The 17,111-nt window shown below is 43.0% G+C and overlaps 1 protein-coding gene across 1 annotated transcript in view; it reads left to right on the plus strand.

Moving 5' to 3' along the window:
- The window catches only part of LOC145408401 (uncharacterized), an 81,918-nt gene that overhangs the window by 14,032 nt on the left and 50,775 nt on the right, over positions 1–17,111 (plus strand). The window contains exons 4-6 of the mRNA XM_080279128.1: positions 12–2,575; positions 2,922–3,027; positions 6,921–7,007. Of these exons, the coding sequence (XP_080135254.1) occupies positions 12–2,575; positions 2,922–3,027; positions 6,921–7,007 (2,757 nt within the window). The remainder of the gene's footprint in view (positions 1–11; positions 2,576–2,921; positions 3,028–6,920; positions 7,008–17,111) is intronic.

The following is a 17,111-nucleotide window of genomic DNA, read 5'->3' on the forward strand; positions in this document are numbered from 1 at the left end:
GCATCTTTCAGAACTCGGTCGGGGTCAAGAGGGTCGGGTGGTGCCAGTCCAGCGACCCTAAACAGCCGGGGGGCCCACAAGACTGCCACAGTTGCCCCTGCCCCCCCACGCCCTGCCGCCAAGGCTCTCAACCGATTTGGCTTCCGCACCAGTGGAAAGAAAACGACCACAGTAAAATCTGGGGAGAGTACGGACAGTGTAAATTCAATACTAAGTGATGTGCAGACTGTTTCCGACTCCAATTCTAACATTTTCGAACTCTGTGATGAGGATGAAAAGAACTCCAATGGCAGTGCAGGAAGGAGCAATAACTCTAACAGTGGGAGTGCGGGGAAACTCAGCGACGCCAACGATAACACGCTGAGCCAAAAGACAGTTAGGTTAGAGTCCCCTCTGGTTAAGGCAAATAAATCTTCCCCACCTTCGAATGGTGTAACCAAACCCGGGTTGGTTGCCAGTCAACAGTCGGGCAAGATCACAGCCCACACGCGCCAGTTACCAAAGCCACAGGTTGTAACAGTCAAGTCATTTAGCCCCAAGCCCCAGGGGTCAAGATCGCACAGTCCTCGGCTAAACTCCTCACAGCCGAGCCCTGTGGTTGGCAAATCCCGGAGTCCCACCATCAGAGACCAGACCAGCAGTCCATCAGTCCGATCTCTGGTCCAGACCCCAGCCAAATTACCGATGGACCAGGGGGGTAGGGTAAGGCAGCAGGTCCCAGGCAGCACTCAGAGTATCCCACGTATGTCCCGGGACTCAGAATCATCAACTAAATCAGTCCCAGAGGCCGACTCAGGCATTGGATCCTCAAGTGAGAGTGATCGGATTCGAGGGGAGGCAGCGGAGACGGACACCATAGCCTCAAGCACCCTTGAGAGCACAGAGGACGTTTCTGAAGCGTGGCTCAGGTCGAAGCAGATGTCACAAGAGAGTGTGGTCAAGAGGCGGTCAAGGAATCTGGAACTGAATGTTAATGGAACTGAATTTGAGTTGAAGCAACCATATTTAGAAGTTAAGGGTGAGAGCAGTGTTAATGGTGACAGTGGTTCCAATTTGCCGGTAAAGTCTGAATCACCCCCGGAAAAGCGAGGTAAAGTTGGGAAGGATAAGCGTGACGGACAAATAACTTATGGTATGGCAAGACAGAAGTTTGCGCCATACAGCCGCAATCGCTACGGTTATGGATATCAGTCAGGAGTAGGTAAAAGCAACGGCGAATCAACAACCTCAACCAGAAACATGAACGGCCAGTCAGCAGCCCAATCGAAGATCCCAAACAGTTCGGGATTGGTTAGAACTCGGGTTGCCATGATCGAAACCACCCCAAACAAGAAGGTCAGTCAGCAAACGCCAGTATTACGAAGAAGCAACGTCAAAAAGCCAGCCGTACGTCCAACGTCACTCGAAAAGACACCTCTTCTAGTCATGCCTGTCACAGAGCGCACAGTTGAACTCAGCAAGCCTGTGTGTCGAAAGTTGGAGTACAGCGAGGGAACAGCAGTAAAAATTGATGACCGTGATGAGACCAGTGGCGATATGATGCAAGGAAATTGTAACATCTTGAAAACTGTTGCGGAGGACATTCTAATTGTAGGGTCTGTTGAAACTGAGACACAAAAAGACAATATTCTAGTCGAGGCTGAGAACCATGGGAGCTACTATATTGAACTGGGTGAAGTGTATTCCAAAGTCATTCCTGAGAGTGAATTATCGACAAGTTACATTAAAGCGAAGCAGGACTTGAACGAAAGCGAAAAATCAAGTGTAAACCGAGCGAGCAGGGATACATCTCATTCAAGCAATCTTACTAGTACTCCGATAGACGAACCAGAGAGCAGCTTTTCTGATAACACTGAGGTGGGTAGCAAGCATGACCTCCAATCTCCAGATGAATTGGGATTAAAAGCCATCACACCTCAGTCTGAATCCTCGTTTGAGATCTTGGAATCCCTGAGCGAAACGATCGACCTGACGATTGAGGAGATAAAGGAGGATACTGAGGGGTCAGCCAGTGGTAGTGAAAGCCGGAGTATGGGTGAAGATCCATTGCCGAAAGTGGAAACGCCCACGTCACCAGAAGCAGTGAATAAACCAAGCATACCACCTAAACCCAGAATGTCACAGACGCCCCCTAGAAGACAAAGTAGCAATGAGAGGCCCAGTAATCAGTTAGACAGCCATAAAGCACAAAACATTAAGCTAGGAACCAGCGAGAAGCAATCCTTACACTCACCTGTCGATAAGAAGAGGCAGTTGGGACAGGTCATTGCATCTTTGAAGTCGTCAGTCGAGTCCAAGTCATCTATGGAATCTTCAGTGGAATCACAGAAATCACTAGGCTCAGGGAACCCCATGGTAGAATCTGGTGAGCTCTCAGCAACTTTATCTGGCATGTGCACGCCAGTATTGACATCAAAAGGGGACATGGACCAAGACTTCCTCATTGACGACGAAATATCGGACCAGCCAGGACTCCTCTTTGGCGGATCTGGGCTGTCATCATCATTCTTTGGAGATGATGGGATGTTTGATGAGCTGGCATCGGCTTCACCAGGACACGCTGCACTTAAAGCAGGTACGTAGGGGTGGGAAATTGATTGACATGATATATGGAATTGCTGTTAGCAAAGCTACTAATATGGCTCCATCAGTTCAAGGACAGACTATTTTCTGTTATTTATGAGAAATCCTAAAATCAGTTTTAATTTGGCATGTGAAGTGGGGGAAAAAAAAAAAAAAAAAAAAAAAAAAGTTGCGATGGTTAGACCTGTGATGCTGCTATATACCGCATGGTTGGAGTTCTGTAGCTCTTGACCACCAGGGGAAAAAAAGCAACAGATAATGCAGTACAGCATGAGTAGTTCTTAAATAAAAATTGTCCAGTTGATGGCTGTCTGTGTGAAACTGACTTGATTCTGCAGTGATGGAAATGGATCGCAGCCGAGCAGACAGTGTAGAGACAGCATCCAGCTTGGAAGCGGATGACCTCATGCTGGACTACGAGGATACGAAGTTGGCCAGTGCTGGGTAAGTGGGCGGGGGGGTGTAAGGTTATTAAGAATATTGGTTGGGTTGTTGTTGTGGCCTCAGGCTTATCTGAAATGTGAATCCCAGAGGACTGCCAGCTTGAAGTTGCCATCCTCCTACAGTCCATCCTCCTTTCAAGGTATCGTGTAATTGAGCGTTGTACCATATGTATAACCAGGCAGTTAAGCCACCTGGTTATATTGATGCACTGCATAAAGGAATCCCTCTCCAGCACCAGTAGTGTTCCTCTATGACTAGCAGTCAGTGTGGTGCTGGAAAGGAATGCCTTCATGTGGTGGCACTGATATTGCCTAGCCACTCCACTGCCCAGTTATTTAAACATCCCTCCTCCCTATCACCTAAAAGGAGGATGGTGAGCTGCAGGAAGGGGGAACTTCAGCCTGCAGTTCACTAGGTTTACTTGCAGTTGAGCCAGGGGTTGCAAGTACTACCACCACAAGTTGTCAGTTTGTAGTATAATTTTATGCATCATTTCTCTGTTACTGGAACCTGCCTGCCCCATTATTTTATGGGAAATACAGGTACGGTTATGTTGATGATACGTAAAGCATCTTGTTCACATAGAAATTTAATGACCATAAGAATTTTGTACATAAATGCATTTTTGTCTTGCATCTACATAATCTGTTAATTTATTTGTGAAAAATTTTAATGATTAAATGGCTCAATTTTTGTTATTAATCAGTTTGCATACATCTGATCTCAGGTCTTCTGCAAGTTATTTCTCATGTTTTGTTCAGTGTTTATCCTGATCTAGAATTTATCAAGTGCATGCTTGATAATTTAATATTTTTCTACAGTGCATGATTATTGAAGATATTAATAGGCATGAAACAGTAATACTAACTACTAACACCGTACAGTATCGTGCATGTTTGTGTTGCCTGAATGTGACAGTACTGTTATATGCATGTGCAGACTGAGTTATCTTCCGTGATGATCTGGTCAATATGTCTGTATTAGATCACTAAAATTGATACCTCGTCTGATGGCTGATGTTTTTATTTTGTTAATTTTACCATTTACCAGCCTTGAGCAAAATTTTGCCAAGTCTTCTGTCAGCATTGTGTACTGCATTCACTATTTTCTCATTTCTCCCCAAACAACAGAGAGCATCCTTCCTTCTCATACTCTGTTGTTGACTTCTTCATACAGTTATCAAATAAAAATAGTTCATATAACATCTTCCAGTGCCACAGCCAAAAGAGAAGTATTGGTGGACCTATGCACACGGCTGTAGATGTGAAAGACAGTGTTTATTCGTTTGGATTGACAGCGTTAATCTGTACTTAATCTTTTGTCATGTCCATCCACAATTAATGCTGATCCCTGAGTTGAAGACAGCACAGTACCACAATAGTTTTTGCTCATAAATCCTGCTGATATACTGTATTTTAAACCCCCAAGACGACTGCATAATAACCATGCCTGATTTTCTTTTCCATTCATTGGTACTGTGAAGATCCAAGCACCGTGATACCCTTATTCATTTATAGGCTAGTTTGGTTTTGATTATGTAGTTCAGTTTTTTTCCTCCTCTCTCTCTCTCTCTCTCTTTTTTTTTTTTGCTAATTTATTTTTTAAAATGTTCCTTTGTTAATTTTTCTTGTGTTTTTAAGTTTTTGTGTTCTTATAATTTTGTTAGTTTTGTTGCTTTGAATTTTCCTTCCTTTATATTTATTTTTTCATTGTATAATTTTGCTAGTATTGTTTTATTTATTTTTATAATTATTATTTTATGTTCTGTTTGTGCACCGTCCCTGATTTTGTGTTTGTGTGTATTTGTTTCACCCCCAAGTGGCTGGCCTCCCCCCACCCCCACACAGCCTGGACCCCACACTGGCGCCCGGGCCAAGCGCAGCTGTCTGCGTATAGCCATTCCTGGACGAAGGTGCGACTCGTTTATCATTTATCTTTTGGGGCGTTTTTGTTTTCCATTTTATTTTCTCTTTTTCTGGGCTTTTGTCCATGTGTTTTCTTACCCACTGCTTTATTTTTTGTCTTTGCTTCCCGTCACAAACAGTTTTCATATTACTGTACCTGGGAAGACTTTAATTACTTGTGTTATTGCACACATTGCAGAACTGGATGAAAGTGTGTTGCTTTACTAGTCTTTTTTTTTTTTTTTTTTTTTTTTTTTTTTTTCCAACCCTGTACAATACAGTACTTCGGTGAAGCATTAGTTCTTCGTGGATGTTTAAAAAAATGACCCTTGTTCTTCTGTAGGTTTGTATTTCTGTACTATAACTTAAAATTCTTACCATTTTTATAGACTCAGTTACAGTACCATACAGTAATTGTTCTGGCTGATCATTTGGCCAGTGATAATTACCTGTAACCCTTTCAGCAGACACACACACACATTATATTCAGGCTAATGCTAGATAATTTAGTTATGTGTAAAGAAATCCTAATATTCAGAGGGTTGAATGGAGACAAAAACAAGTTTGAGACTCTCACATTCATTCTTTCTTCCCCCCCCCCAACACACACACACACACACACACACACACACACACTTTCTCTCTCTCTCTCTCTCTCTCTCTCTCTCTCTCATTAGTTTTCCATTTCAGGTACATGGTGTGTATATAATGTAATGTATTTAGTGTTAGCATTTTGTAATGCTTGCTGTAGTTTGTGTATTGTAGTGTGTTGTTGCTTTGGCAGATGTTTTTGAGCTGTTTGGTTGTGATTGTGCATTAAAGTCATGCTAATGATTGTTACTGTTTGTAGTAGACATGCTTCAGCTAACCCTTTCAGTACAATGACCTTTTTCAATTTGTCTTTGCTGTCTACAAATGGTTTTATTCAGCTGTGGAGGAACCTCTTGAACAGGAGGGGTTAGGTATAGCCTTCATTGCTCTAGACAAGGAGCACCTTCATGTGATGGCACTGATATGACTGGGTGATCCATTGCCTTGTTATACAAACTCCCTTCAGCTCCCTCTCCATCCTCTGACAGGGGATGATTGATTGCAGGAGGGGGGAAACTTCTGCTGGGTTGACATTCAGATGAACCAGGGGTTTCAAGTACCATTACAACTAGTACCCCATCACTACAGGAGGTCTCCCCAGAGCTGCATGTTAGTGTGTGGAGATAGCAAGAATGAACTGATAAAGCATGTCATGGATTGAAAGGGTTAATGTTAATCTTCATGTGGTTGGCAGTGTTTTTGGCTGTTTTCGTCTATCTTGCATCTGGACTACGTGGTGAGAGCTGATCTCACCACATTCATACCAGTAATCTGCTTATTATAAGGGGCTTGCCATTGAGCTGTACTCTAATACTGGCATGTAACGATATGCTGTTAACTGTCTCATGATTAGGGTAACTCTAGTATTTGTTACAGGTGCCATATGGCTTTATTCAGCTGAGTGAGTCGCAGGAGCCTGAGAAAGTTAGCTTTGTCATTATTGACCCCGTCATGATCAGGATAACTCGAGTAGTGTATAATTCTACTACGAGACAACTTTATTCAACTGAGGTTTAATCGTACTAAGCCTGAGAGTTAAGGGAGAACCCCGTCTAATTCCCATCTCCATCCACAGCAGTGCATTCCTAAAAGCACAGTACCTAGATGTGATAGGCTCATGGTCCGTAAATATATATTAATCCATTTGGTAAGTTATATATGAATATGTAACATTGTACAGGTAGTAGAGTATACTAGTACAGTACAGCAGGCAGAAGAAATTGCATGGTAGTACTGTTTGGTGTGGATTGCTGTAACATAACTAACCATAAACGTATTTACACATTTATCAGAGCAGGCCGTATGTAACCAGCAATAGATTTGAAATATGATAGTGTACTGCACCAACAGTAAGGTCCTCACAGCTTATTAATCTGCCTCAACGTATGTGTGTGTCAGGTACGAGGAGGAGGTCTTGAGTCCCGATGCCAGTGAGATCTTCAGCGAGTGGACAGCGATGATGGCAGAGATGGGTGGCTCGGAACGGTGAGTACAGATGACTGTTTTCAATATTCCAGGACAAACTCTCAAATCCAAAAATCCTTTAAAAATCCATTCACCACCACTTTTTTTTTTTCATGCAATAGGGAGATGCTGATATCGTCTTTTCTGACACATTTAGTGTATTTATGAATTCCTCTCTCTCTCTCTCTCTCTCTCTCTCTCTAAGAGCAGATAATAAATTACTATTGTGTGGTGCTGTGCTACTGTATTTACTTTTAACAGTACTGTATGGCATTTTTAAAACTATTTTCTCATTGATTGTGGTAGGTGAGGGCGCTCACCATCCACTCACTCAATGTAGTGCTGCTCTCGGGTGTCTTCCCTTTCCTCTCCATCCTTCTTTCCTTCCATTCTCTTCTGTCTTTCTTTCCTTCATTCTTTCCTTGTCCTTCTGCCAATGAGTGCCTTTACACTCCCTCTTCTGTCTTTCTTTCCTTCAGCCTGTGGGTGACTCTACACTGAGTGACAAGCCAAATGGTTTCCTGTACACCAGGAAAGCATTTACTGCGCTGGGTGGTAACCATATAACCAGATTTTGGCGCCTGGTGGTGTTAGTGGGTAATTATTGCACTCCAATCGGATTGAGCCGGTGAAGGTTTATATCCAAGGGGTGGTTGGGGTTGATTGCTCATGTAATACCACTCAGGGATGAGTGAGGCTGGTCACTCTCACCTTAAATGTCGGGACCAACTGCCTAGCCCCAGGCTCCTACGCTCGTCATGGGGCAATGTAGGATTGGATAATGGATGGATGGATGGATTTTCACATTGGTTATTATACTGTACTTCCCAAAATATTCTGTTTTCAGTAAACTCTTAAAGCATATTGGATTTGAGGGGTTGTAGTGGATTTATGTTGGTTTATTTTCATGTGTCTGGCTCTGGCCACACATGTCATAAAATGTTGGAGATTGTTTCCACCCTGTTCACTGTGTCATCCCATAAGCTCCCTAGCATCACCTGACAGCAGCAAGGTAAAAAATGGATAACGGAAAAATCATACTACAGTTTACTGAATCATACACATGAATGGAAACCTAATAATATGTTGGTTCTCTTGGTTTCTTCGTCCTGTCTTCACCTAACCAACATTGCTGTGAATACGATTATGGAGATATTTTTGGTGATTCAGTCCAGTGGGATATAATGTACAGTAAGACTTCCTTAAACCGAACAAGTCAGGTTTAAGCTTGGCTGTTTTATCTGTGACCTTAGAGAGAGTCAGGACCATTTTGCTTTTAAAAAATAGGAAAAAGAGCACTTTAACTCCTCATATGTGACTGTTTGGGGAAGATTTTTGTTTTTTCTCATGGAATGGGTAATTACAGTGCAGGTAACAAAAATGAGAAGAACATAAAGTACAAGAAAGCCAAAATTGCATCCAACATAAGAGAGTTTCCAGTTTTTAAGAGTCTGACTAAAGGAGGTCATGACTGCAATTGTTCTGCGCATTGTGCATAATATGGTTTATGAGAACATAAATTGAACTGTTATTGAAGGTGGTAAGGTGCTGAAATATGTTGCAGTTTGTAAATCACTATTGAAGTAAAGTGAGGTAAAGTAGTAAAATTTGCCGAGTCTATGAGGAATGATGGAATTAATGTTTGAAGGAATGTGAATTGAGAAAAGGCATGAGGCAGAGGAAAAGTGGAAAAAATAAATGTGTAAGAATTGAGAGAGGAGGGAGACATGGAAGGAAGAGGAAGTAGATGCAGAGTGTCAAGTTTGAAAGTGAATAGCAAGAGATGTGTCAAGAAGAAGAAAAAAAGAAGCATAGTTGAGTTTGCAGGCATTTGAATATTTAAGAGTAGTAGTAGTATGAGGAAGAGGAAGAGAGGGGAAAAAAGGAATGTGTGAGAATGGAGGTGTAGTGATGGGTGGTGAAGGATGAAGGGGGGAGGGTGGGAGAGAAGGAAGGAGGGGGTTGGGGGATGGGAGGGAGGGGAGGCTGAGTAAGAGATATGGAGATAGGCGGATGCTGTGAATATAGGATAGAGGGAGGAGGAAGATTTGAAAGGAGAGAGAGAATGCTTAGGAGTGAGGGAAGAAGGGATGGGGAGAGAGGTGGATGCTGTAGATATAAAAGAGAGGAGGAGGAGGAGGAAGTTAGCTTATGGAGGGTAGGAGAGAAGTAGAGAGGGAGGGAGGGAAGGAAATTATTTATGAGATGGAGGGAGAGGAGGAAATACTTTATAAAACGGAGGGAGGGGGTCAAGGGAAAATCCATGAATAGGAGAGAGGAATTAAGGATGGAGAGAGAGAGAGGAAAAGCAAAGGAGAAGGGGAAGAAGTTGAAAAAAGTGATAATTAGTAGGAGGTGAGGAGTAATAATGATGGTGAAGAGGAGGAGGAAGAAGAGAAGGACGAGGAGCAAGAGGAGGAGGAAGATTGCGAGTATTCACCTAGTAGTTACTCCCCCCCTCCTCGTTTCCTCCTCCTCCTCCGAGTTTCACTTTTTTCATGCTTATTCTTATTTATTTCCACTTCCATTCTTTTCCCTTCCCCTTGCCATCTCTTTCTATTCACTTCTCTTCCCTTCCCTTCCCTTCCCTTCCCTTCCCTTCTCCTTCCTCCCATCTCCATCCTCCATTCCTTCTCCTTCCCACGTCTTCGTCTTTCCTCCCCTGCCATTCTTCCACTACATCACCTTCCACATGATTATCTTCTCTCTCCTCTTTCCCTTCCCTTCCTTTCCCTACCCTTCCCTTCCCTTCCTTTCCCTCCCCTTCCCTTCCCTTCCCTTCCCTTCCCTTCCCTTCCCTTCCCTTCCCTTCCCTTCCCTTCCCTTCCCTTCCTTCCCTTCCCTTCCCTTCCCTTCCCTTCCCTTCCCTTCCCTTCCTTTCCCTCCCCTTCCCTTCCCCCTTCTCCTTCCTCCCATCTCCTTCCTCCCATCTCCATCCTCCATTCCTTCTCCTTCCCACGTCTTCGTCTTTCCTCCCCTGCCATTCTTCCACTACATCACCTTCCACATGATTATCTTCTCTCTCCTCTTTCCTACTTCCGTCATCCACCTCCACATGCATTCTTCTCCCTCCCCTCCCCCTTTCTCCCTCCATCCACTTCCACATGCATTCTTCTCCCTCCCCCTTTCCTTCCTCCTCCCCTTCCTCCACCCACTCCATTTTACCTCCATCCCTCCCCCCCTCCCAGTCTGTCTCCCTGCATTCTTTATTCCGTATCCTTTCTCTTCCTCCTCCCCTCTGCCGTCTCCCTCCCTCTATTTTTCCCTCCCTCTCTCCCTTCACTTCCACCAGCATCCCTCGCCCTTTCCCTTTTCCTGCTCCCGTCCCTTTCGTCTCCGTCTGCCTTTCCTTTTTCTATTCCTACTGTCTCTCTCTTCCTTGCTTCCCTCCCCCTCCCCTCCTCCCTCCCCTCCTCCCTCCCTCCCCCTTTCTCTTCCTCCTCCCCCTCCCCTCCCACATAACCTACTCAGTTGTACTCCAGCGTTACTGGGATGTACACGCATGTCGCCCTTACCTCCTGTGTACACGACAAAAACGTACATAGCTTCCTGTTTGTGTACGTGTTAGTCTCGTGCATTTACCATTATGTGCACACGGACTCGGTAAATGCGTTATATCATGTGCACACGAGTTGGTGAAATGTGTGCGCGGACCGAAAGCATTTTATTCTGTAAGCGAAAACTGTACATACATAGTTCTCTGTGTGTATTTGTTACGCATGTGCACATAGACTTGGAAAATGCATACACACTAAGAATGTTTACATGATGTACAAACCCGTACACACGTTCCTTGCGCGGAAAAAGTGCATAAACCTGTGTAAGTTTTTTGCCACGTACACCTACCATATGCACAGACTTGGAAAACATACACAAACTGTAAAATGTACATGTGGTTCTGTGAACAAGGAAAACATACATAAACTTGTGTACATGTGATTATGAAAAAAGTACAGAAACCTGTGTATATGGCAGCCATGTGCACAAGAAGTTGGGAAATTGTGCAGGTATGAAATGTGTACATAATGTGATCATGTGAACTAAAAAACGCACATGATTGTATTTGTGTGCACAATTTTGGAAAATGTACACCAGCTTTGAAAAATGCTCACGTTTTTGTGAGCGACAAGCATACACACGGTACACAAACATATTTTCATGTACACCTACCATGTGCACATAAACTGATGGTGTACATTGTTTCTTTGAACGAAATATATGCATGTGTGCATGCGTTTGTCATGAACACCTACATGTGCATACGAAGTATGTACGTATTGTGATGTCATGATATATATACGTACATGAATTTGTGCCACTGGTCATGTACGACTTTAGGATATGTACTCAGGAAGCCACAAAACATGCACATGTGTACCGCTGTGTGTACATAGTGGAGAGCTAATACTGTTTCTCTGTGTACGTATATCCGCACATAGCTATGTGTACTTCCTATTTACGCATGTAACTGTATGTAATGATACTTTTAATAATCGTATATACTTCCTGTCAGCGTACATTGCCGCATGCTGTTACTTGCATGCCCATGTGTACTAATTGCATAGATAGCCGTGTGTACCTGTTTACGCACGTTACGGTACTCTCTCTCTCTCTCTCTCTCTCTCTCTCTCTCTCACACACACACACACACACACACACACACACACACACACACACACACACCTTATTTCACGTAGCTCAGTGGCAGAAAAAAGATAATACTACGACTCGGCATCCATAGCACTTCTTCGTGACCATCATCATATTCCAGCATTAATCTCTTTTCGCAACCAAGCATCCACGATGAAGGGATGGCAATTTTAGGCCAAGTAAGAGTGAAAGGGGTTTAGATATTCCCACCTTACTAGTTTTTACCAGTTACAGCCCGTACTCCCTTCGAATGAGGAAACACCCTAACACCTTCTCGTAGGCGATTTATTTTGTTTATTACATATCACTGTCCTGTTCTGTGTTATATAAATCCTTCCAGTATCGCAGTACTCTCCACAAATAGCGTAAAAAAGGATGTTGACCACCCGTATCCCAAAATAAATCGGTAAGGAAGAGGTATTAGGGAACTTCCTTAACCAACGAGAATACGAGCTTTTGCCTCAACACACACACACACACACACACACACACACAGCCATTGCAACATTCCTGCTTTCATGTGCATTACTCTTGCCGTCACATCCTCCGGGCAGATGTTGCAGTGCTGAGTTCAACGTAATACGGTTTAATACGAAATAATAATAATAATAATAATAATAATAATAATAATAATAATGTTGCTTAACCCCGGTCTGTTTGATCATAATAATAATAATTGATTGGTAACGTACGTGTGTGTGTGTGTGTGTGTGTTTAGATGCATATTGGTGTGGATGTTTTTATATACGAGTATGTATGTGTGTAGCGTATTTATGTACGTAATGTTAGTGTGTGTACGTATGTAGTGTTTATGCTTGTGTGTGTGTGATTGAAGCTGTATGATTGCTATGATTGGATCAAGTGAAGTCAGTTGGCCATAATGTGTGTGTGTGTGTGTGTGTGTGTGTGTGTGTGTGTGTGTGTGTGTGTGTCCTATATATGTGTATGTATAAATATGTATGGGTTATTAGGAATGGAAGTATGTACGTATTTTTTGTGTGCGTGTGATAGTTTATTGTTGTATATCTCCCTGTACATTCGTACATATAAGCCCACATTCACACACGCACACAGACGTACACACATGACTGACTCAAGCCTTTCCCCAGTTTCAACAACCGACGTGACTCACTGTGTACACTTATGTATGTGCGTATGTGAGTGACAGACAGACAGACAGGTAGACAAACGGACGAGACGAGAGAGAGAGTGTGCGCTCTGTCTGTATTTATGTACGGGCGTCTGTATCCGTGTGCGTTTATATCATGTGCTTGTGGGGATGTACGTACAGTATGTGTTTCTATGTGTACATCCTTTTTGTGTGCGTGTGTATGTGTGCTGAAGCGTGTACAGGGTGCCATATTGTAGGCCTGTGTGTGTTTACGGTTATGTGTGTATTAATGTGTGGGAGACATGTAGAGTGAACCTGTGTGTGTGTGTGTGTGTGTGTGTGTGTGTGTGTGTGTGTGTAATGCATGGTTGAGTGTTTAAATTGGAAGTTATCTTATTTATGTGTATATGTATATTGTGTGCACATATTTGTATGTACAGTATATGGATGTGTGTGTGTGTGTGTGTGTGTGTGCATCCGTGCCCCCCCCCCCTCCAGCAAGCGATGTTCCCCGACCCTTTCTTCTCTCCCTCCCCCTCGTCTGTTCCTCCACCCATTCAGTACTACTATGGGTTCTAAGCTTTCCTCTCCTGCTGGTAGTAGTGGCGATAGTTACCTCCCCCTACGAAGTTAGTCGGATGTTGTATTCACCCGTGTCTGTGTGCCTGTGTGCAGGAGGTCTCAGTAAGTTATCAGATTTCAGTGGAATTTGGTGGTTATGTTCACGGGGTCAAGGAAACGTCAAAGAGGAGTTATTTTGATCTTGAAATGGATCCGTTGCGTATCCAGTAGATTTTAATATTTATTGGCTTTGGCGGAGGTATGCGATCTGTGAAATTGTTGAACAGGGCAGACTAAAGCCGTAGAATTAACTGGCTGTGTGAGACCGTAGAAGTGTTCGTCTGATTGGACGGAGAAATTACAGCACTGATGTATAAATTGTATTGGCGTTGGAGGAGGTATGCGCTCTCTGTGTGCTCTCTGGTTGTGATGGTGGTGGTTGTGGTGGTGTTAATGGCGGTAGGTGTGGTATTAGGTGTTGACTTGGTAGTTATGGTGCTGCTAGTTGCGGTAGTTCTGGTTTTGTGTGTTGGTATTTGTGGTTAAAATTGTAACTTATGCATTATGGTGATTGTGGTTGGTGGGTGGCATTGTGATTGTTATTTAGAATTGTAACTTTGAAGTTGTGGTGATTGTGGTTGGAATTGTGGTGACTGGTTGGAATTGTTAAGTCTGGGAGTTTGTCAGGTATTGATACTTAGGGTAGTTTTTGGTAATTGTGGTAGCAGTGGTTGTGGTGGTGGCGTGTGGAAGAGAATAGGGAAGCCATTTTTAAAGGGAGGGAGAAAAGTAGGTAGGCAGGGGTGGGTAAGAAGGTAGGGAGGACAGGGAGAGAGAAGAATGAGGCATTGTCATCCAGCGATTGTTGTAATGGTGGTAGGTGGGGTTCATTGTGGCGATGGTGGTAGTTGTGATTGTGTTGGTGGTAGTTGTTGTGGTGGTTGTGTTGACAGGTGGTGGTGGTGGTGGTGGTTGGTATTGGTGATGGTGGTTGTTGGTGTTGGTGGTGGTAGTAGTGATGGTGGTGGTGGTGGTTGTGGTAGTAGTAATAGTGGTGATTGTGCTGGTAGATAGTAGTGGTGGTTGTGTGTGTGTTTGTGATGGTAGTAACTGTGGTGGATCCTAGTGTGCCATTGTGGTAATTGTTTTAGTTGTGGTTTGCTGATTTTCTTTGCTGCAGGAAGATTGCGTGGAGGTAGGCACAGGCAGTAAGTTGTCAGTCAGTCAGTAGGTTGTTAGTAAGTAGGTTCAGTAAGTCAGTAAGTAGGTTGTCATTCAGCAGTCAGTAAGTAGGTTGTCAGTCAGTCAGTTAACTCTTCACTCCAATGACATTTTTCGTTTCACTCATGTTACCTATAGACGCCTTGAGTCAGCTAAGGAGAGACGGGGAGTCACATTCTCGCCAGGAGAGTCCTTCACTGCAAAAGGACTCCTGAAGTGAATAAAACGGCTGCTCAGTTGGCCTGTCAGCTTGTGTCTTGATTTACCAGCTTTGTTCAGTTATACACGTATGTGATTAAATTAGGAGTGAAGTCTTAGAGAGATATTAATAGGCAGAAATAGGTTAATAGACTGGTAGATTGATAGATGTAGACAAACACACAAGAATTAAATGGTACTACAAGTACGGTACCCATTTGAAACAGTATTAAAAAAGTCAGTAAAATTGGTAGACGGTAACCTAAAAACGTAGTGTGGGGCAAGAGTGGCCTGAGTGGCATTTGTAGTTCACTTTCACCTACATTGACCTCGTACACATGTACATGTATATACCGATTTATATATATATATATATATATATATATATATATATATATTTATATATATATATATATATATATATATATATATTATAATTACACACACACACACACATAGCCGTAAGCAATACCACATTTAAACGCATCGGTGGAGTTAAGAGCAATGTGTCTCCAGTTGGGAGATTAAATTATTTAGTCGTTAGGGGTATACGCCCGTACTCTACCCTTAACCTCTTCATAGAGAGAAAGAGAAATTGCAGCGCATTGAATACAAGTTCTTCCTTGTTTAAAAAAAATATAAAAATTAAGGTAAAAAATAGTAGAAAGTTTAAAATAATATTTATTTCGTTGAAGCCTCTCCCTGGGCCCTTACGCTCCTGGTGGTGGTGGTGGTGGAGATAATGTAGGAGGAGTGTTTCCGTTATTACCTCTTTACCGTTACTCTGCCTTGAACTGTTTAAGGCTTTTTGTGGTTTTATATTTGCGTCCTTTTGTTGCCCGTTAGAATAGTGTTAAACGTGTATGTTATTACTAGTATCAGAGTTTTTATCATCATTATCTTGTGTTTTATTTTTATTTTAGATGTCTACGTTTTCAAGGTGTTGGTTTTATCCCCTCTCTCTCTCTCTCTCTCTCTCTCTCTCTCTCTCTCTCCCTGGCCGTGTCTGTTTTTTATTCCACAGTTTCTACATTTTCCAGGTGCTAGGGTCTCTCTCTCTCTCTCTCTCTCTCTCTCTCTCTCTCTCACACACACACACACACACACACACACCAGTCTACATTTCTTTCAGTCATCCATGATTCTCCCGCCGTGATAGAGACAGCATGCATACACAGGTCGCCAGGGTGTACATTTTGAGTTACACCCACTGTTTCAGAATTTATAAACGAAGAAGAGTAGGTACTGTTTGAAGGCAGTTTTTGAAAGTTTGTAGTCAAGGAAGTAACTTATTTTCCCTGTTCCGTCTGAAGGTAATTTACAACTGGCGAAATACAGTGAAAAACTCCTATTTGTGTGCGTTTTAGTGGGTTTGCTTTTTCCGGTATATATTCGTTCAGACTTTGGGAAGATATTGTGTCTGTTCATTCCCAAGCGTCTGGCCGTGTAATAGTAGTAGTTGCAATTCCAGGGTCCTCTAAATGTGAACTCTGTGTACTTCAGGCTTAAGTTGAGCTGCAGTTCACCATTCTAATGTTTGGGGATAGGGCAGGAGTTGAGGAGGGTTAATATAGCCAGATAGTGGGACTGCCTGGTTTTATTGGTACTACCACGTGAAGGCGCATCTAAAGCATAGTTTGTGTACTAAGTGTGAACGACCTCCCGAGTGGGGTCAATGGGCCAGGATGTGGGGTCATAGTGGAGTCAGAGGTCAAGAGAAACCCTGCCATTAGCCTACACTTCACACCCACACCCCACAACCCATCACAACACACCTCCCTACACAATGGGTAATATTGTTCCTGCTTTACACCCTCAGATGCCGGGTTTATTGTTGTTTGTTATATTGGATGGACGGAAGTATGGTAATCGATCATCGTTATCATTACCTTCGCTAAAGAAGTTGGACGGAAGTTGTGTGTTCACCTGTATGTTTGTCTGTGTACAAGATAACACAAAGTTATTACCTGATTTCAGTGATATTTGATGGATAAGTGTAGGTGGGCAGTGGGTCAGGGAAGAGTGGATGAGATATTGAGGTGGATTCAGATGCAGGAGTGAAGCTAATTTTATTGGCGTTGGCGGACCAAGGCGCTCTGAGAATGCCTTCTAGCTAGTGCCATGATTGTCGTTCCCAACACCACCACCACCACCACCACGATGATGATGATGATGATCAGACAAAAAAAAAGTTTCGATCGCATGTACACGAGATTTTGGGGAGATCAAGAATTTATAAATCTTTTATTCTTTACGGATACTAGTGAAAAAACGAATTTCTCTCTCTCTCTCTCTCTCTCTCTCTCTCTCTCTCTCTCTCTCTCTCTCTATTATAATTTGCTAGTCCGTTTATCTGTTCGTATGGAAGTAGTTAAAATTTAGTA

The sequence above is a fragment of the Coenobita brevimanus genome, chromosome 77 (genome assembly GCF_032717465.1).
Source record: "Coenobita brevimanus isolate Jiangsu-jjx chromosome 77, ASM3271746v2, whole genome shotgun sequence".
Classification (NCBI taxonomy): domain Eukaryota; kingdom Metazoa; phylum Arthropoda; class Malacostraca; order Decapoda; family Coenobitidae; genus Coenobita; species Coenobita brevimanus.